The 22,069-nt window shown below is 49.2% G+C and overlaps 1 protein-coding gene across 1 annotated transcript in view; it reads right to left on the bottom strand.

Moving 5' to 3' along the window:
- LOC144161937 (uncharacterized) overlaps positions 1–22,069 on the bottom strand; it is a 92,068-nt gene that overhangs the window by 47,591 nt on the left and 22,408 nt on the right. Inside the window, exons 2-5 of the mRNA XM_077692494.1 lie at positions 18,070–18,085; positions 14,402–14,531; positions 9,578–9,971; positions 1,484–1,639 (exon numbers count right to left, since the gene is read on the bottom strand). Coding sequence (XP_077548620.1) covers positions 1,484–1,639; positions 9,578–9,971; positions 14,402–14,531; positions 18,070–18,085 — 696 coding nt within the window. The remainder of the gene's footprint in view (positions 1–1,483; positions 1,640–9,577; positions 9,972–14,401; positions 14,532–18,069; positions 18,086–22,069) is intronic.

Raw genomic sequence — 22,069 nt, 5'->3', positions numbered from 1 at the left:
CAGACATATTTATTCGAAAAATAAAATTGGAGGAATAACCTTTTTCTGAATCCAGCAGAGAAGTTTCCAAATATCTAGCCGAAAAATTAGGAAGATTTGGAAAGAGAGAGAGAGAGAGAGAAAAATTTTATTTCTCCAGCAGAGGCTGATGTGTAGGCGTCGCCCCGTGGAAGGCGTCCCTAGTCCGGGATGCCTTGACTTCGGCTGGCCGTCCGTGCTCGGGTCACCAACTTAAGCTGGATATCCGGGTCCGGGCTGGCCAGGGAAGCCCTCCACTGCTCGAAGGTTGCGTTGGAAAGGGGGGGCAAGTCTGGAGTTCGTTGGCACTTCCATATGATGTGGTAGAGGGTGCCAGGCTGGGGACAGTAAGCGCAGAGGGAAGGTTGGGTGGGGAAGATGAGGTGGAGGCGGGTGAGATGTGGATAGGTATTCGTTTAGAGCCGCCGCCAAGTTGTAGCGTCCTCTCTGGAGAGGCGCCAGTGTGGTGGTGGGAGACGACGGCGATTTTGCCGGTAATGCGCGAGAATCTCCGTGTAGCCACTGAGTGGGTGGAGTTGATCGTGAGGGGGTAAACATTGGCCACCGTCGGCAATGGCTCGGTGTATCATATCGCGAGCCGTGGCGTGAGCCGCTTCATTGCCGGGGATGGAGGCGTGTCCAGGAGCCCAGACGATGCGGATGTCAGGGGTCGTTGATCAGTTTTTGAGGATGTGAAGTGCTGATGAAGAAATTCGGCCAATTTGGTAATTTCGGCAGACTGTCTGCGAATCGGTGAGGATGGTTACTTGGTCAGGGCGGGAAATGGCGGCGAGGGCAATGGCTATTTCTTCGGCGACATCAATTGAGCTTGTGGTAGTAGTGGCGGCAGTGACGCATTGGCCAGTATGAGTAACTACGCAGGCTACGTGGCCGGCGCGCCCAGGGTAGGCGGTAGCATCTGTATATAGGGCGCTGGGGTCTTCGCCGTATCGCGCAGTCAGGGCTCGAGCACGGGCAGCCCGGCGGCCAAGGTGGTAGTTGGCGAATTTTTCGCTTTGTTTTACAAGTTCCCAAAGTTGCCACACCAAACAATGTGGAATGTAGCCCTAAATGATCGCGTTCTAAATAGTTTTTTATTAAAACAATTATGGTGTTTCTCACTAAAATAATGCCACTTACGCTGTGAGGGTACAGTGTTCTACACAATATTAAAGTTTCTTCTCAAACAAAAATATGGTCATGGCACCACTTTGACATGACCACTTTGGCTGTCCTTATCTGAACACACCCAGTAATTGAAATTATCCCAATACACATGGCACGTTTGCGCAGCAAAAGTCACGCGTGAGTCATGAGAAGTGCAGCATCATTCGAAAGAAAATGAGTTTGAATCTTTTTGGCATATTTTATTTAATTCAGTAGAATCCAGGGATTTCTACAGGTCTGTGTCGGCCGTCAAGACATCACTGTGAACGCCACCTACTGACTTCGTCAGTCCGCTTACAGTTATTTTACAGTGGGTTCTGTTCACCCACTGCAGGCCTTTAACTTTGCCGCTGAATTCACAGACGTTCTGGAGGTGGCGCACTCTTTTGCCTTCCCAATGTAGCCACGACATGATGTATCCTTCCAGGAGGACTTCGGCCTCCCACGAAACAACCTTTACGTTGGGAGAAAAAAAAACAGAAGATCGTAAGTTTCACGCTGTGTCATTGTAACTGAAAAGTGTGGGAAGAAACTTTCTCATATATAGCACATGTGTCTTTTAAAGAGGATAGCCTTTTTTGGGATACCTAAACGCAATAATTTGTGGTCTGTCTGTCTATATGTCTGTCTGTCTGTCTGTCTGTTCTTTTTAACAAGAAGTATATAACCAAAACAACTCCAAAGTATTCAGACTGTAACTATTGTTCTAAATGAGGGCACCAGACGGTCGAAGCAGTGGGGAAACTCAGACCACAACCAAAGAATACGTCACGAGAACGCTTCGCGTTCAACCACCGTCGTCGTTAAACAAAGGGGTGCATGATTTTTTGTTTACTCTTTACATCATCGGTAGTTGGTGGTCTTAAGCTACCTTTCCCTTAAGTGACTGCTGATGTATGCACGCGAAATAAGAAAGTTTATTATATTGTCGTTTTTTCGGTAAAGAACGCCCACGGGGGCGGAGATGGGAAAAGCGAACGATAAAAAAGCAAAGGAGAAGAGTGCCGCGAAAGTGCGAGGAGAGGGTGGTTCCCTGCGGTGGCGCCAGCGAGCGCTCTCTGAAAGTGTGCAGTGGGGGAGGGGGCAGCATGCTGTGCCCGAAAGCGCTCGTCTGTGCGACACTTGGCGAAAAACACGTGAGGGGCGTGTGACTATGATTTGTTTGTATTGGAAAAACTTTTATTGGGCCGGCGGTTAAAGCCTTACACTAAGACTTCAGACTTGGCCGAAGTCGCCCTCACCGTCGCCGCCAGGCCCGAGCCTCGCTTCCCGTCATCGGGTCGCTCGGGCTCCTGCCTGGTCAACGCTACGAGGACCCGCTGGACGGCCTGGATTTGGAGGTTTTGGTCTTCGGATCGCTTCGCCTCCTCAAAGGCGGGTGGCAGTCTTCCTGTCGTGGATTCTTCCGGGAAGTTGAGACAGTCCCAGACAATGTGCTCGAGGTTCGCGGTGGCTTTACGACACACCCTGCACGTATCGTCTGGGTGCGTCTCCGGGTACATCTTGTGACTTAGGGACGGGCTCATGATCGTTCTTGTCTGGAGCTGCCTGTACACGACTGCTTGCTCTCTGCTCAGCCCTTTGCAGGGCGGTGGGAGCGTTCGTCTCGCGAGTCGATAAGCCTGGATTATTTCCTTGTAGCCCGTAATTCTGTCTCTCATGCTGTGCCACGAGCGTTCCCCGCTTGGCCAGGCGCGGCCTGTTAGTTCGCGCGCCCGGGCGTGTGCGGTTTCGTTGTGGTTCGCACTGACGTCCGACACATCTCCTGCGTGTGCCGGGAACCACTTGATTTTCTTCTTTTCCACGATTGTTGGCGCCCCTCTCAGGATTTTCGCCGCAGCTCAGGAGACCCTTCCTCGTGCGAAGTTCCTGACCGCTTGCCTTGAGTCGCTGAGAACAGTGGTGCACCCTAGGTCTTTAAGGGCCAGTGCTACGGCCACTTTCTCAGCTTCTTCTGGTTTGTCGCTTTTCGTACTGGCCGCCGCCCTGACGTTGCTTCGGCGTCGACCACGGTTACGGCGAAACCGCTTCCGTTCTCGTACTCGGCTGCGTCTACGTAGCGGGCACCCGCGTCTCCGGCGTGTAGTTCCACCAGTGCCTTGGCCCTCGCTTTTCGTCTGCCCTCGTTGTAGTCGGGGTGCACGTTGCGCGGGATCGCATCCACCCGGATCATGCCCCTGACCTCGTCCGGGATCGGCATCTTGACTCCCTGTTGCTCGTGGTATCGAAGCCCCAGCCTTTCGAGGATTTTCCTTCCAGTCTTAGTTGTTGCCAGACTCTCCAGCTGCGCCGTTCTCTGAGCTTCAATCACTTCATCTAGGGTGTTGTGGATGCCTAGGCTGAGCAGTCTCCCGGTGCTTGTAGACTCGGGTACCCCGGTGGCCGCATTGTATGCCTTTCGGATGGTCCCTTCCAACTTATTCTTCTCGCCATTCTTCCACCTGTGGAAGGCGGCCACGTACGTGATGTGGCTCATTACGAAGGAGTGCACGAGTCTTGTGAGGTTCTCCTCGCGTAGCCCCCTCTTTTTGGTTGACACTCTCTTGATTAGTCTGATGGAATTGGCCGCCTTGCCGACGACCCGTGCCACCGTCTTCCGTTGTTTCCGCGTTCGTTGAGGAGCATGCCCAGGACGCGGATGTCTGTTACCCTGGGGATCGCTGAGACGTCTTTGGTGTAGACCGCGATTTCTTCTCGTTCCCTTCTCTCGGCGCGCGTGCCTTCCTTGGGTCTGTACAACAACAGCTCGGACTTGGTCGGTGAGCATTTCAGGCCTGTGCCGTCCAGGCTGTCCTCGACTACTCTCACCGCTTGCTGCAGGGCCTCTTCCACTCGAGAATCACTGCCGCCCTCGACCCACAGCGTGATATCGTCAGCATATATAGTGTGACCGACGTTCTCCACCTCTGCGAGTCTGTTGGCGACTTCGATCATAACTAGGTTGAATAGGAGCGGCGAGATCACCGACCCTTGCGCGGTGCCTCGGCTCACGAGCTCTTTGACATTCGTTGCAATGTCACCCGCGGTGATCTCTGCCGTCCGACCCGTCAGGAAGCTTCTGATGTACGCATGGGTTCTCCCTCCCATGTTCAGCTTCGATACTTGACTTAGAATCGCCGAGTGGTTGACGTTGTCGAATGCTCCCTGCAGATCGAGACCCATTATGGCCCTCCAGTCCCGGGAGTCCCTGTCAACGATTAGGTGCTTCAGCTGGAAGATAGCATCCTGCGTGCACAGGTGTCTTCGGAAACCAATCATGGTCTCGGGATAGAGGTCGTTGTCCTCCAGGTAGTCCTGCCATCGCGCCATCAATACATGCTCCAATACTTGGCCCACGCATGACGTGAGCGAAATGGGCCGGAGGTTGTCTGTGCTCGGCGGCTTGCCTGGCTTGGGTATCAGGATTATCTTCGAGTGCTTCCACTCCTTCGGCACGACTCCCGTTATCCAGCACTTGTTGAAGAATTTAGTCAGTGCCTCGATAGATGCGTCGTCAATGTTCTTGAGCGCCCTGTTCGGTACGCGGTCCGGGCCCGGCGCGACCTGCTGTTGAGTTCTTGCAGGGCAGTGCGCACTTCTTCTACGTTAATGTCTCTATCTAGCTTCTCGTTGGGTATTCCGAGATAGCCTCCGTGAAACACCTTCTGCGTGGTGAGAATGTACTTCTCCAGAAGCTTCTTTTCCACCGCCACCGTTCCCTTCTCTTTGATTTCCGCGTGTATGATCTTCGCCAGCCTGTCCCTCTGGTGAGACTTGGTCTTGGTCGCGTCCAGAAGATGCCGGAACAGATTCCAGGTCTTTCCGTTGTGCAGTTGTCCGTCTGCCGCGTTGCATGTCTCGCCCCATTTTTGGCTGCGGAGCGTGCTGCAGTGCTCCTCTATCTTGCGGTTAAGTTCAGCGACCTTCTTTCGCAACCTCCTATTTAGCCTTTGCTTCGTCCACCTCTCCTGTATGGACTTCTTAGCTTCGATAAGATGGGCCAGTCTGCTGTCCATGCCGTCTACCTGGTTATCCGTTTAGATCTCGCTCGTGGCTGTCTTGACGTCACCGGTGATTCTTTCCATCCAGGCCCCGATGTCTTCTATCTGTTGATCTCTCTCCGCACTTTCATTTCTCTGCTTCTTGAACGCTTCCCAATCGATCCACGTGTGTTTTCGCGTCTGTGCCGCTTGGGCCCCCTTCATTCGAATCGTAGTTTCCACGATCATGTGGTCACTGCCCAAGTACGTCCCGGTGTTTCTCCGCACGACGTCTTCCGCGGCAACGTTCTTGACGAAAGTGAGGTCGGGAGTAGTATCCCTGGATACCGAGTTTCCCGTTCTCGTCGGGTTGGCGGGGTCCGTGACGAGGACGTATCCGCTGTCGATCGCGTCTTGCGCCAGGTTCCTGCCCTTGGCGCTGCTCTTGGCGTACCCCCAGGACTGGTCAGCGGCGTTGAAGTCGCCACAGACCAGCAGCTTGGAGCCGTTTGCCTCCGAGCTCGCCCTGTGCAGGAGTGCCCTGAAGCGTTGTTTGCGCTTGCTCGGGTTGCTATACACGTTGAGGACGTAGACGCTCTCCTTCCTCTTCTTGCCAATTACCACCTCGGCCAGTACGTGGTCGACTGCGACATTTTTTAGTTGAATTTCCAGCATAGTGTGCTCCTTTTTGGTCATGATGCACAGTCCCCTGCTGTCTTTCTCGTCGGACCAGATCGCTCTGTAGCCGTGATGTGGCCGATGCGTCGCCAGTGTTTCCTGCAGTAATATCATGTCCGGTTTCTTCTTGCTGTTTTCGACGTGCTGCAGTAGTACCGCCCACTTCCTTTCCAGGCCGCGGCAGTTCCACTGCCAGATGATCACTGTTGGTTCTGGGTCCATGCTTGTTCCGTTCTAGCGATGCCTCCCTGCGGTGCGCTGCGCGGATCCTGATATTGGATAACTGCTTGCATGTGGCTCTGTAAGTGTTGGACGGCCCCCTCTATTTTTACGAACCGCCCGTGGTCCAGCCTGCTCTTCTCTGCGATGGCCGCCTTTATCGTCTCGAACATCCGCTCCATTTTCGCTTCCAGCTTGTTCAATCCGTCGTCCATGCGTGCCTCGATGCCGCTCATTCTTTCTTCCATGCCGGCGTCGATGCTACTAATCTCCTGGGTGGTGCGCTTTTCCGTCGTTCTCTTCTTTATGGCCGGCTCTCTGGGTTCCGGGACGTCGCTCTTTATATCCATCGGCTGCGCTTTCGGCGGGGGTTCCGCCGTCGCCACGACCGGGGGCTCGGGGTAGCAACCAGGTTCTTGGTTTCCGTCATGCTCTGTATGGTCTTTTTCATCTCTTCCAGCATTCTACGCAGTTCCCTGTTCTCTTCTCGAAGGGTCTCCATGGCTTCGTTCTCTTTGCTCTGCTTTTGTTGCTGCTTCTTGGGCTTTTTTTCGCCGGTCCTCCTTGTACCCTTGGCCTTGTCTGCCCAGCACACGCGCTCCTTCGACGGTAACCTTCCCTTTCGCGTGACGCTGGGACTCCGACTTTGCCTCCGTAGAATGCCGCCGCTGGAGGGTGATCTGCCTCTCGATTCCGAGGGCCCCCTGGATGGGGACCTCGCCTTTCTTGCGGGGTTCAGTTCCGGGATATGTAGCTCCAACGGCAGCCGCTCCTCTTCTGCGGACGCGAGGCGCCGCTCCTATTGTCTTTTCCTGATCACGTAGGGCGTTTTGAAGCGCGCCTTGCAGGACCTGTCGCCCGTCACGTGTTCCCCGCCGCATAGCTTGCATTTCGGCTTGCACGGGTGTTCTTCCCCCGGGGCAAGCTTGTCACATCCCGGAAACCGTTTTTCGCTCGGGTTTGGGCACACGTCTTTTCGGTGGCCTACTCGACCGCATTGGTAGTACACGTCGACCTTCTTGCAGTACAAAGAGCATCGTAGCAGCGCCGATCCGTACCTCACGTAGTTTGGCACCTTCGTTCCCTTGAAGACGACGATGACCGTCGTCGTCTCTCCTATTCTTTTGGTTCCCAGCGCCAGCGGGTTGCGTCGGTTGACCACCCTTTCATCGATGCCCTCGGGAGTTTCGGTTGTCGGGATTCCTTTCCCTTGGTCGTGTCGTGTGGGGCGGTTCTGTAGGCCCACACCTCGTACTTCTGCCCTCTCACTGCGATCTCTTTGACTTGGCTGTAGCGGCTGGCTCTTTCTTCCTGTGCTGTGCAGATCACGATGATATTCTGCTGCGCGTTTACGCACAGGGTGTCTTTGTATTCGGCTTCCTTGGCGGTTCCCGCCGCCGCGTGAACGGCCGTGGTCACTTCGACCAGGCCTAACTTGGCCACGTTGATTCCGCCTCTCGGCTTCATGACGATTTTGATATTATCCCTGGGTAACGCTGGCATTCTCGCCGCTTTGATTGCTGATGACCTTGTTTTTCTTGTAATATTTGCCGCTTTCCTAGCCGCGGTAGCGTTCTTGTCTGTTATCGAAGCGGTCTCTCGTTGCTGGCTACGGGCGAGTCGGTCACCGGCAACTTTCCATCCTGCCTCGTTCATTGCCTCCGCCGAAATGTCTTCGCCCTTCACTTGCACACTCATCTTGCCAAAATTGCTAGTAGACGGAATGGGCGGCTCCATTTCTGCGTCTAAACTTGTCATCTTCGAAGGTTGAGCCAACCCCGACCGGCGCGGCGCAGGGCCGAACCTCGGCGACCACGCCTAGGCCTAGCGCCGTTCGATGGCTTCAAAGTTCCACAAATCGACGAAAAAGCACTTGCCTTAGTCGATATTGGTGTCAGTCGATGCCTTGCGTCATCCCGAACACGCTGGGAATAACAGATTAGCTCTTCACACGAATTCGAACTGTTAATTTGTCACTAACTGCGGAGCCGATGTTGAGCACGTCAGCTCACGCGCAGCCTCACGTGAAAAAAAAAAAAAAAAAAACGCGTGACTATGAGCCCTTCGCGCCGCCGACGCAGAAGCTCACCATCGCTGCCGTCGAGAGACACGAGTGAGTGCTGCCTCAGCTCACTGCGGCTGCGCCCAAATATCGCATTAGGGGGTATCATAATCACCAGCCAAGTTTTTTGTTTACAGGGTACAACAAACGTTGGTCGCAGTTTCAATTTGACTTTTAGTTTTGTGGTGAAAGACCGACGTGGAAGGGTGTGCTCACAAAGCACCGCTAGGAGCAGTAACTGCGCACAAATATGCTACGGCTAACTATATGATAAAGACTCAATATACTTGTAGAAATTTGCTCACCATCATGCATTCCGAGTACATGTTACGCATTTGAGCCAAAAATATTAATAAATTTCTCTCAGTAGAATCGTCAGGGCTTCTTTCAGAACATGTGTGCTTTAACTGAGGCAGTACCACCTGGCGTTTGCGCAACAAAGAAAAAAAAAAGAGCCCATAACGTCATGACGGTTTTTTGCTGCTTCACTACGACAGCCAGGGAACTGACCCAACTGACACGCGAAAGACTAAAGCCTTCATTATTAGCTTTCGAAGTCAATCCAATGCTGGAGTAGTGGCACGTCATTACGAAGACGCTCGAGGCAAAAAGCCTTAAATCTTTGTTTTGAACTGTGCGCGTTGTTAGGTAACGAATACAGGTGGTCCAAAATAGTTGAATCGGTGCGGGCCGGGGTTTGCAATAGAAAAGCAGTGCGAGAGAAGAGGGCTATAAGAAAGTTCTACGCAGTGCGCGGCGGGAAAGGGAGGCAGCCGTTGTAATGAAAGGTAGGCCGCTTGTGAAATGAAGGCACCGAGGGGGGCAAACAGGATGGTCCTGGCGGTTGCAAAAGCGAGCGTAGGGAGACGACGGGCGCAGTCGGGAAGTAGAACAGAAAGATCTTCAGCAGACCATCAGAAGACTTTCGGCGATGGTGAGCGAGCGGGACAATGTTTGAAAGATACTGTCCAGGGGGCTCGTGAAGTGTTGACAGATGCGGTTGCAAAGTTCACCAGAAAGTTACACAGCAATACGACAGAAGGTCCAACTATAGACTTTCGCCTTCACATTCACAGAAAGCTATAAACGTACCCCGCAACTTTTGGCTGTGGACGTTGCCTCAGAAGACGCTACAATACATTCTGATATCACTGCAGCCGCACGTGTCCAAGCAGCTAAGAGTAACGTGTTTTGTGCTATTCGGATCACTAAACTTGTGTTCTTGAGTTCTGCTCAATTCTGAAGCTCATGATTGCATGGATTATACTACACAATGTATCCATGAAAAAAGATTCAGAAGTTCGCTTGAGTGCCCTTAAAATAAGGCAACTGTCCAAATGATATGCAATACTAATGTAACATTACATTGCATATTGTAACGCATTGTGTAACACCGAACAACTGTTTTCGAAGTACACAATATTCATTTCATCAAAGCTAAACCTTCAAAGTCGCAGATAGAAAGCATGCATACCATCATCCGCTCCGCGATAACCCAGCGGACATAAGTCGCCATTCCAGCGGGCACTGTGACCGTCTGCTCAACCTTAAACGTTTCAGTATGCGTAACCGTCTGCGACGTTCTGTTTCGAACGTCGATGACAGCGGTGATTCCAGTAGCCCCCTTGGTAGATAATTCAGTGCCCGGAATGTTCACGGACACTTCTCCTTTTAGTTGGCTCCTGACACCTCGGATAACTTGGCTCAGCACGGTGCTCGAACGCTGCATAGTGCGTGATAGCCTGACTTTCAGTTCATTTCTTTTCTGATGGTTCTCGTACGACTGCTCGAAGGCCACCACTGACGTAGTTACGTCCACCGTCGTCTGCGAGTAGGTGAGTTGTCCTCGGTGCAGTCTCACTGGTGGGCTGCACAAAGAATCACACGTGAAACGTTTCGTTTAAAATAAAGATTTTCTTTTTTTTTAAATGCTCTCGTACGCCTTCCTGCGCGCGTTCACGCAATGCGAGGTGGGCTGTGCTAGAAATTTCTCGGGACACTTAGGTCTCCTTATGTGCTTTGAAAGTGAAAGCCTGGCGTACTATTGCGACGGGTGCCTTTCACAAACTTGAGCACCCGTCTACACAACGCCTACGATATTTTACCATGTCTACTCCACCTCATTCCCCGTTAATCCACCTTCATACATCTGAGTCTACGTTACTTCCTGGATAAGAGGAATATCTTATGTTTTCTTATGCTTTTCTTTCCTTCGGGTTATCTTCAAATTGTTTGTATAACTTTTGGTATTTATTTCAGGCTTACTTTTTGAGTGTCTGTACATTATAGATGAACTTCACTTGTCTTTTATACTGCTTTAATTATATGATGAGCTCTCACGTCCATTTGCTGCTTTTACGAATTTGTTTGTGCATTCATAATCGAGGGTACCCTTACAGTCTGTTGACTCTGGGATCCTCGTCTGTATATCAATATATTTGTACTGTTTTTTATGACATAAACTCCCCCCTTAAAAAAACCCACCTCAGTTCATATTATTCCATCATAGTCTACCCTAACGCCACGTTAATTTAACTGAACCGCACCTGAATCCGCCTTTTTTAATCTTAATGAGCATAACTTCATTCCAAATCACAACAATCCACCTTAATTCGCACATTATAAGTCAATATTGGCAATAATTAGTTATTTTAATTTATTTTATTCACTTAAGTTTTCCCTAATATACCCCAATTCACCCCAATATCACTTTAACAATCATTATTATCAATCGCTAATCAATCGTTTCTTTGCTGAACATTAGTAATGTCCTACAGGCGGATGACATTTCTTGGTTCGCTTCTTTCCTGTTTATGTAGGGGTGATTCAAGGTAGTTTCCCAATGATGCTTAGTTATGCCCTATAGGCGGATCACCTATCTTGGTTCGCTTCGTTCCTGTTTATGTAGGGGTGATTTAAGGTATTTTCCCAATGATGCGTGTAAGGTTTGCGCCTCAAACCCAAGCGAAATACTGAAAAATTACAAAGTTGTCGTTGCCTCGAATGATTATTTGAACAGGTGCAATGTTACGTTTTCCACAAGCACCGATGAGCACGAGACGCTTGCGATAAGATGAGGAAGGTGATGTCAATCTGACGTCATGCGAACGAAATTCCTTGGGGCACGAATTGCCGGCTGGCGTTCTTAGTAGGTGAAAGCCTGGCGATACTTATCAATGGCTTTGATACTGATGCATCGTGTTAGCGTTTCTCTTCGCCAGTTTCTTCATCTGTGGGCGTGAAATACTTCAGCATGCTGCTCGGAGATACGCTACCCAGATTCCTAAGAGTCACAGTTCGGAGCGGCTGCGTTGAACCTGTTATACTTAGATGCCGTCACGTTCACTTCTTACGCAACATGCACTGATATAGCTTCAGCTCCACCGTATCTTCATGCGGGAGGTGTCGCGGCGGCAACGCATTCTGCTCCTTCTCTGAATGTTCGTCGACTGCGCTTGAGTTTACCAGAGGCACACTTTTTAAAGAAGGCAAACGGGCGACGTGGACAGCACGAGCACAAACTAGCAACTGATTTATTAAAACAGCAATATTTATTTAGACATCAAAACACGTAGAAAGGGTTGCAAGGTGCAATCGGAAAGTGTGTGGAGTGAGAGACACATTTATTGATGCACACATGCGCTAAATGTCGTCATCTGGTGAATGGCTGTTTATCTTTGTTCATAGATGTGAGTTGCAGCGTGATCTGTGCCTGACGCTTTTGATTTCCTAGCTATCTTGCTACAAGTTGCTCTATATGGATTGTGTGTCAAAAGGGGCGAGCACGATTGAGCAGGCGCTCAAGCATTCGGTCTGCTGTGTCGATATGTGAAAGTCTTCAGATTTCGCATCTGGCCCTAATGTGTGATTGTGCCAGAACGGAAGAAGTTTCCTCAAACAAAGATTTACAGTGGGTCGCCAAATTGCTTGAGGGGGCCGTTTGCTGACATGCGTACCGCTGCTCTTTAAGCCTCTCATTCAGGCAACTTCCTGTCTGGCCCACGTATGCTTTGCCGCAGTCCAGAGGGATACTTCTCACGGCCCCTACTTCACACTCAACAAACGTAATTTCATGCCGTGCTGTGCAGCCATTCTTGGTGGCTTACAGCAGAGCGTTTCCTTTTTGGCACATTCCTTTAGGTTTCCCTGCGGTGAAAAACACTACATTAAGATCATGGCGCGTGTCTATCTTTAATTTATGTGAGGCCTTGTGTATGTACGGGACAACAACGTGTTTCTTGTCATGGCTCCTGGGGACCGGCTGTTTCTTTCCTTTCCTGCTGTCGAAAATTTGATTGATAGATTGTATACGGTTTAACGCGCCGACGCAACGCAGGCGATGAGGCGCGCCGTAGTGGAGGGCGCCGGATTAATTTCGACCACCTGGGGATCTTTATCGTGCGCCGAAATCTCGTACACACGGGCGTTTTTGCTTTTCGCCTCCATCAGAAAAGCAGCCGCCGCGGCCGGGAATCGAACCCGCGACCTCGTGCTCAGCAGAGCAACGCCTTAGCCACTGAGCCACCGCGGTGGGTGCTGTCCAAAATTTATTCGGAAACTGGGACTAGTGTACTGTTTGGGTAGCCGCTTGCTTGTAGACGTCCCACCAGGAGTTTAAAGCTTTGCTCTCACCTGTGTGCACAAGACCGTTTAAGCGCTTTCGTCAAGCACGCATAAGGAATGGCCCTCTTCACTAACTCAACCTCAAGCGCAGTCAACGAACATGCAAAACCTACTAGCCCAATTTCTCACCTTGCTGACATCCATCTCTGAAGACACATCGATATAACAGTATTACCAGTGCCATAGGATTGTCTATCAGATCCCGTTGTCATGCATCTTTTGTGATATTAAGCAAACGGGCAGTGTGTAAATATATGCGTATACAAACACTATCATTCGTTACAAAATTGTTCACTTTCCAATATGGTGTAACATTGCGCCTCCTGTGGTTGTAACACTGTTGTTTCTATCACATACGCCTATTGTGTTAAAACCCTCGACAAAGTTACCCGAGTAGTCTTGAAAGCCTTCGCATTTTGAAATGCTCAAAGATTGTGCCAGACAACCTTGTGTAACGCTGTAAACTAAAAAAGACGACTTTTCAAGTTGCAGAACGTGTGAATTCAAGTAATATGAATTCTCTGGTATTTCGGAAGTCAGCCTTACATGGCATTCCGATTGTTTTTCCTATTCTGTACATAATTTTGTGTTTCTTGCCTCGTCCAATTTTTTTTTTGCGCTGGTTCCGTCAAGATGAATATTCAAGCTTGTTTCTGACGAGAGATAAAACTGAGTGGTCTGAATTGGAGACGGGTATTGCGCAGATTGTGCTTTACAGAACCTAACATTTGTTAGAAGATCATAAGGTGTTGCTTTAGGAGAGTGCCTGGGTAAGTCGCTGCGCTGCGTCACACATAAACACTTGAATTTATGGACTCTGGGAGATCTGAGGAAGGAATAAATGTGCAAAATGCCCTTGTGTTAGTTGACAAGCGTTGGGACCTAGCGAATTTGCAACGAAAAATACGAAGGATTTCGTGTGGGCTCTGACCGGCGACGATCGCAAATTGGCCAAATCGCAATCTCAATGGCTTGTGAGAGGTTCGCAGGAATTTGCAAAAATCTGAAGATATGGAACCCCGCTTTTAGGTATTCATTGCGTCAAATTTTTTAAATTAAATTTTCAACGTTTTTGTGAGTGCCACTTGCAACCAAGAATCAATTCTGCATCTCAACTTGCTTTAGGTATGTTGAAGAATTTGTTGAAACACGGAAGTTACCATGAAATCCTGATTCTCCGAACTACGGGTAGCTGAGGATCACACCACTATATGACTGCCGGAATATTTTCAGCAGGTGCAAACGTCAGCCGTTTTCGAATAATTGAAAGTGCCTGCGAGATAATCAGGAATTTTCTGATAGACATATTAGGCCGGGTCACTTCTACTGAGGTGTAGTGCCAAAATATAGGCTCCTCAACTACTGCCAAAATTATGGCCCTTGGTGAAGCAGGCAGCGGACCAGCCAGCTGCTAAAAATTTTAGGCCTTGTGGAGCCAGCCAGCCAACAAGCTTTGGTTGTGACTTAGTACTTCAGTGATGAAGTAAAAAATCGCAATGAATATAATCAGCAGTGATGAACAGTAAACTCAATTGAGTAATGAGCTGCTTATAGCTGGAACTTTGTTTGGAGAACTGTAGGCAAGCAGTATAAAATGTGAAGCTCGGGTTGTAAGTACTTGACTTGTTGAAAAGCTAGAATCCCCCCTCCAGCGCAGAACGCATCGTGTACTTACCGGTTCGGTGGTCGTGGATATCCCTTTCTCTCTCCAAAGTCGTAGTCCACGAGTTGTTGTTTTTCTCTTGCGTATTCCATTCGTAATGAATGAAGGAGGAGATTATCAAGATCGGCGTCTTGGCCTCCGGCTGTGGTGATAGAGTCGGTTTCTGAGTAGCCAACTTTTATTTGATTTTTCGCGTAATTGGGACGCACATGACTACATCGTCCAAAATTGTACCCGTGGAACCAAATGTCCCATGCAGAAACCATACACGGCGTTTCTATTCTAAAGAACTTGTAATTTATAACTCTGTCCACTATAATCGCTCTTCAAAGCAGAGTATTTGGCCATAAGATACAAAACTGAGGCAAATTTTTTCTCTTACAGCTAGAAATACTACCAAGGATTTGTTTAAGCTAGTACAGCCCATGCAGTTGTTAAAGAGGTTTGAATAAACCGATCTGAACGGAACACTACACCCGAGCAATCATGCTCACTGCCAGTAGATATTGTACACCGCTACCAAAATGACGAGCTATTTCTTGCGACAGGTCACCTTCCAGAAATCGGCAAATGTATCACCACTTTGTATATATATTTTTTTGCTTTTTGGACGGTAGCCTATCTTGGGCTTCCCAAAAGCGAAAAGGCTGGCCTGTTTGCCTGTCGGACGGCTGTCACTCGCTTCAGCCGCCCGGCCAAAAAGTAAGAGTGGTTGTGCAAGCAGTATAATGGGCATGACTGTTACAAACTACTAATACTCGTGGCACTTGATGTACACATCAACAACGTTCGGGTAAAAGAAAACATCAGGTGCATTTAGGGTGAAACGTAAGTCCATGGCTGACAATAGCCAGGTTTTTTAAATTAACAGGCGCCGGATTGGGTTTTCCGGAAGCAACTTAAAAATGCTGTTAAAACGTGGGTCAAAGACAGGGTAGATAGTTGTGCATGTTAATTCGTTAGCTGTTCCAAGAACAATGGGGAAAAAAAGGTCCCTGCAGATGGCTTTCGAGCGGTGCGAACGCGGGAAATTAAATTTAATTGAAACAACTTCCATTCCATCAGTTATGAGAAGAGGGAGCGGGGAGACGAACGGTGGTGGTGGTGGGAGGGCGAGGAATGGAACTCACGTGGGCGGGCGCCGGAAGACTACGGTCTTGCGACGGCATTTGCAGCGGAGCGAACAGATACACGACCAATTTTTGTTAACTAGCTTTAGTGTAATAGGTTTAATTTAAAACTGAGCGCCTTGTTATTGGAAAAGGTGTCTGTTTCGAAGAATCAAACTTGTAGTTCTCCTTTATGGTCTTTAGGAGGTGCAGCTTTACTTGCGCATGATGTCGTAGCAAAAACCTATGAGTTGAACGGAGAGAGAGAGAGAGAGAGAGAGAGAGAGAGAGAGAGAGAGAGAGAGAGAGAAAGAGAGAGAGAGAGAGAGAGAGAGAGAGCTCTTTATTAGAGGAAAGCAGAGAGGTGCCGTGCATTTTAACGCCTACATGCTACTCTGCGGCGTGGGAAGGAGGGAATTAAAGTGGCAACGAGAAGTAAGGCGGAAGGGAGAGAGGAAGAAAATAAAAGAAGTGAAAAAAAAACTGGAGGTAGAGAGTGTGTCGGGGACCGTCAGTGCGACACGTGAAAAGACTTTAGACGGTTGCCCAGTGCAAGAATGTTGTGGTCCCATATCATCTCAGCGACACCAATGTCTTTGAGGTATTGGAATAATGCGGTTAGCACTTTACGCTGAGGCGAGGAAGGTGGCCATGGTCCAAGAAGTGCTTTTAAAGGGACCTTGCAACACTTACCATCGACTACTCAGAATGTATTTTGGGGTGAAGTCTATTGTCCCAGAAATTCAAGCATTATGAAAGCATTATGAACATCATTGAAGCATTATGAAAATCTGTTCGCTATCACTTGAACTACGCGCCATGAGAAATCGGGCATAATTGTTCCCTCTCAACTCGACCCCGGGACAACGCCATGAAAGCTGCGCGCTTTCTCCAGGATAGGGGCGAGGGGGGTGGGGGCGGCTCGCGGCGTTCTCTTCGGCAGCCTTCGATATATCACAAGCCAGGAAGTTTTCTCCCTTTCTCCTGAAAGTGAAGGGGGGTATTTCCGGTCTGGTGCCACAAAAAAACAGGCATGGCTGCCTGCTCGCAAGCGCGCGCTTAGGCTGGTAGGGCGTTATTGAAGCAATAAACGTTTGTTGTCGAACGGTCTCGTTGAAATTAAGTATTACGTTCGTCAGTCAAAGGCTCCCCGCGCACTCAAAACATAAAAGAAACGCCGAAGCTGGGCGTACAGGTTCAGGCGTAGGAGAGGTTGGTACACAGCGCCGACGACGGCGGATCGTTGCAGGAAATGCGAGAAACAAGCCGCGAAGTTGACCAGCGACACCCAATAGGACAGCCATGGCCCAAATGACGTCATTTAGGCCATGCCAGGGGTGCATAATGAGGAGAATTGAAGAGCGCGCGGTTGGTCTTTCCGCTTCTTTCACAGCGATTTGCGCGCTCCCCACTTGACGTGCACGTGTAATATTTGGCGCAGGCATTCCTGGCAGTGTATTCTAAACGTCGCGCACGTTTACTTGCACTGCCCAAAGAGTTTTGCAGGGTTAGAAAACTGTGGTTGAGGCACTCGATCTTCTGTGCGAGGTCGTTTCTTGCTTGACTGTATGTAGGGCACTCAAGTAAAATATGCTCCACTGCTTCCTGTGAACCGCAGTTGTCGAAATACGGGTTCGAGGTTAGGCCAAGGCGATACCGAGGTATGTGTGAGCGCTAAGTTGAGACGTCATCGATAGAATACAGTCCCTAGCCGAGGTGGAAATCTCTCCTCTGACCTCAGTGCCAAAGTAGGATCGATGCTTCCGCATAAATTTGTACTTTAGTTGCAACATTGGGGGCTTTGAATTCTTCCCTTTGGAATTTACACAGACCTCTACCTGATCGCAGATCTACCCATAACACACTGCTTGATGTGGTTAAATGGGTGACTGCCAACGTACGCGGGCAACTGTTTGTCATGATTTACCGATTGACGGTCTGTTCAGTGGATATTTTTTTTTAAATTTATACACTATGCGGATTTTAAATTGGTTTGTACTGATCTAGCGTTGCTACAGCGAAAATGCAGCAACAACAGAAGAAGAGCATTCGACACCGCTTGTTACTTCATACGTGCTTGCACTTTTGGCATATTAATCCTCACATGCTGCACATTTCTTCTATCCTACTTTGTTTCTGGTGTTTGTGTCTTAGCCTGCCCTGATGATGATAATATGCGGGTTAGTAAAGGGGCAAAATATTTCTGATTGAATTGCTTTGGTCTCACTGTGCGGTGGAAGACAATTAAGCATGGAGTTACATTGTGTTCAAAAGACTTTCTTTATTGCAAACTAAACAGTAAATTACTGTTGAAGAACTATTTGTAAATCTAGATGAGTGTCTAGGCAAACTAACATACTCTTTATTGTATGTAACTTTGCGCACAAAGCACAAGGCTTGAACCAAGGACGCGAAATAAGGCGTGTAGCTCACGCTCAATAAAGCAACCACGCGAATTCTTTTAAACGAAGAAAGTGGCACGAAGAATTTGACTTGTGTCAGACAATCATGTGGGGCCACTCATCTATCTAAAGTTGTGTCTTGATGATGATAATAATGAGTTTGGCTTACCTGAATGGAGAAGTACCTGTTACAAAAATGTAAAAGTGGATGGTTATTAGTTATTTAGATCAAATGAAGGTATACTACGTTCACTTCTCGGTTAAGGTAAAAACACAAAGTTCCCTTCGGCGCTATAAAGGTACACCTTATCCCACTATTCTTGCAAAACGCACGCCACCCACGAACACAAAAAGCCTGCAACAAATTTAAAACACCTGTGTTGAATAATCAACTGCTGAGCGTAGCAAATACACGTGTAGCAGTTCTCGCCATGCGGTCGTGAAATGACCTTTATGAACGCATTATTTAACGCTAAACACTTGAAAATTACGTTGTTTTTTAGGGTAATGACACTGTACCGATGCACTGCACGGATTGCTGCTGCAGCTCGTGTCTCCGTGGACGTGTCTATCACGTTTTTCAAGTCACTGTGGGCGCCTCCCACGATATCACGAATTTAAATCTTCCAGCGCGTGGTATACTAGCCTGACACAAATGCTGTGGAATTGGTGCGAAGCTTGCCAAACTTTTCCTTGAGAAGATGAAAATGTAACTCAATATATGAAAAAAAAAATCTACCACCGGGATTTCCCAGCCAGGCACAATTTAACCATGCACTAGCTTTCTATTCAAAGGCACCCATTGTGCAGGTTTACTGAATGCAACGTGTGATAGATGATGAATTCCTCTGTGGGGTATGTACTAACAACATCCTCATCATCATCATGCTGTCAATAGGATTGTTTTCAAATCTCAGAACCCCGTTCCGGTCAGCCATGAGCCCGAGCCGTGCTTTTTCTCTTCTGCATTAACATTTGGTGCCGAAATCTGGGAAAAAAACCCAGGAACCGACCGGGAGAGCAGCAGGGATTCCAGTGGCTGCAGTCTAGTGAGCCCAAAAATCGTTCGCCGCCGAGGCACCCTGAAACAGCTGGCTCCAGGGCTGGCCATGATACAACAGCTACGAGTGAACCCCTCGAGGACACCGACGTCGACTCCAGCGCATCTATCATCTTTCTCGAGGGTCACAGAGCTAACCGGACTAACTCGCCCGGCACCGTGCGTTGACATCCCCACGAATGACAACAAAGATTGATTGCAACTCACACCGAAGCAGACACGCCCCGTGTCGTCCAGTCGACCACTACCCCTAACGTTAACCGAACCCCGAAGTGGTGAGCTGGGCGCTCTGCGTTCCTTGCAAAACAACGCCAGTCAAGAATTCATAGCTACTCTTACCGATATTGACCGATTCACTACTCCGTTACCCGCCGTCTGCAAACTCGAAATGAGCCTTGAAAATATCGAACGTAAACGGATAAAAATAACAAAATGGGGTTAAGACATAATAGACATAGTCCATGATGAACAGGAGGAGGAAGTAGAGCATGCCTAATAGAGCATACCCAAAAGGTTTTACTGGGCAAAAGCACCCCGTACTCATTACAAATGTTTTGAAAGAAAATAGTGCTGCCCGAGGTCAAACGAATGACGCTGAAAGTCCGAATCGCCAAACTTGGCTTTTGTCCTGGCTCTTCACGGACAAGGGTTTCGGGCGTAATTTGTACGTGCACCGTAAGGGCACTTCTATACGAGCCGACGCATCACAAGCCTGCTACAAGAGACAGCAAGAACTTGCCACCGACGAAGAATCTTCGGGAAACTCCAGCGGCCCTGTCGTGCTGAATATATCGCGAGATCCCGAAGAAGCACGTATTGAGCAGCTATCATATACGATGGAGTACATCTTCGTTGCAGACTTCATGAAAGGCGTTGCAGACTTCATGAGGCCTTGCCGTAGCTTCTTGGAACCCTACCGACGAATGCGGGCAACAACAAGCCCTAAGCTCAGGCGTTACACGTAAGTCTGCTTGATAGCGTATGCCCAGAGACCGCGGCCCGCATAAGGCCTGCCCCTGATGGCATTGCTAATTGCGGGCATGGTTCGTTTCAGAGAAAGCGTCGTCAGCCTAGAATGTCCCTGCAGTCGAACGTTGCCAACACCGTTGGAGCGTGGAAAACATTGCCCAAGAGCAAAACACAGACGCGGAAACCGGTAAACCGCCCTACAGTAAGCGCCTACCCCTGAAGACCAGCTTCCGCAAAAGAGGGTTCAAGATTGAGAGCAAATCGCAGGAGGCGGCATTTCCATCTCCTGGAGACGTGAATTATGGGCGTCGAATGCACGAAAACCTGCAGTCTCGTCATGTGAATACCAAAACAGATCCTCTCTCCTTCGTGCCACCATTACGACGCTCGGCCCTCCTCAAGATGCAGTGAAAGTGGAAGCACCGATTGAAGAGAAAGGTACCAGTTCAGCGAATGTCATGTGATTGGTACCGACTTGAAAAAGTGCAACAAAAGGTTATGACGGCGGACTTATTGCCCATGCAATCATAATCTTGCGGGCAGCAGTAAAAGAACTGAGAATCCTTTTGAGCCGGCAGTATTCGGTTACCTTTTGGGGAGGCGAGTCTTCATCAGAGCCACCCCTGCCTATGCACCCCAAAAGCACTCGTTGCTTGCAGTTGCCGAGCCACCACACCCACGAACTTTCTGCTACTCTGCGAACCTACAGGCCTGGCTGCAAAGTGCGCTGTGACTCGAGAAGCGAAAAAGGTGCGAAGACAGACCAGACTTCTGCACCGAAAATTGGCAGGGCTGGGGATCCCGAGCTTCAGCTCAAATCTTCGGACAGGCTATGGTATTAGCTTTGCTAGCATTGTTCCGACAAGGACTTTCTGTATAATCTACAGGTGGAAGAACTTCCAACGCTTCAACCTTATCGAGACGCAGTGCCAGCAGAAAAGAAGTTCCGAACTGCCAGTGAGATTGTCCTCGCTGCGCGATTTATGCCTGTAACGGGTTGTGGCAGACGCATAGTGCGGCGGCAGGAGTATGTTGAATCCACCATGGGGTATGTGTTAGCAACATCCCCATCATCATCACCTTGTAAATAGCACTGTTATTAAAGCTTAGAACCCCGTTACGGCCAGCCATGACTCTGGACCCTGATGTCTCTCTCTTGCCGTAACAATGGAATTCCTGGGTGTGCTGCTGACTCGATGTGTAAGTGTTCGAAAATCCCAAGGCATCTTTTGTTTTTTTTACAAAAAATTGTCATCGACTCATTACCGCCAAATTTGTTATCACGAAAGTGTTTGATGCCGATGTGCACAAATATCACCGACGTCATATCCGCCACAGAAATGACATCACCGGGCATGAATTCATGGCCGGGTACCTGTACGAACGCGCCTTATGTCCTTCCCTCTAACTTGTCCATTCAAATGGTGCTGCCGTCTAGGAGAGGTGAAACTAAGTAGTGCGTCATGGCGCTAATGAGTGCCGATAGTTGGCGTCTCGGTAGGCGCACTGTAAAAGCTGCTGTGTTTAACCGACCGCCGCCTATGTGGAACGCCGCTCAGCTTGAGGAACGCCGCCGTCGCGTTCTACATGCTGAGCTCGTCGCAACGCAAGCGACTGGCGTACACGCCACGGAGCATTACAAATGTGGTCACACCTTTTCCTAAGCAACCCGCCCGCATGACGTCGCTCGCCAAGCACACCCACAAGACAGCTGCCCACCGGAAATCAAGCTCGTTTCGCTGTAGCGTACTGTGGCTTCACCAAACGATTCGCTAACAACCCGTTCGGTTTCGTTCGTACAGTTTGCGAGCGCCTGTGGTTTCAATCAGATTTACGCAATGCACCGGCACATGTAATCCGGTGTCTAACGTTGATGTGTATAACGGTGCCGTACCGGCGAAATATATATAGCGGTATGCAAGTTCAAAGCGATGCACAATGAACATTTAATTGCTCCTGTGAAGGCACATTTAACTTTCGTGTTTTACTGATTCCTGTGAAAGAAGGATCAACCACATTTTTTCCCTATTCTGCCATGACCCCGGTGCCATACCTAGAAATGAGCGATGTCGTCAACGTAGGGCAAGATCGCCCAGCCGTCTAGGACTCTACAGCTAAACCTGCCTTCATATATAATATT

The sequence above is a fragment of the Haemaphysalis longicornis genome, unplaced genomic scaffold (assembly GCF_048455015.1).
Source record: "Haemaphysalis longicornis isolate Haplotype H1 unplaced genomic scaffold, Haemaphysalis longicornis Haplotype H1 scaffold_12, whole genome shotgun sequence".
Classification (NCBI taxonomy): domain Eukaryota; kingdom Metazoa; phylum Arthropoda; class Arachnida; order Ixodida; family Ixodidae; genus Haemaphysalis; species Haemaphysalis longicornis.
This window is presented reverse-complemented; position numbering and strand designations above follow the sequence as displayed.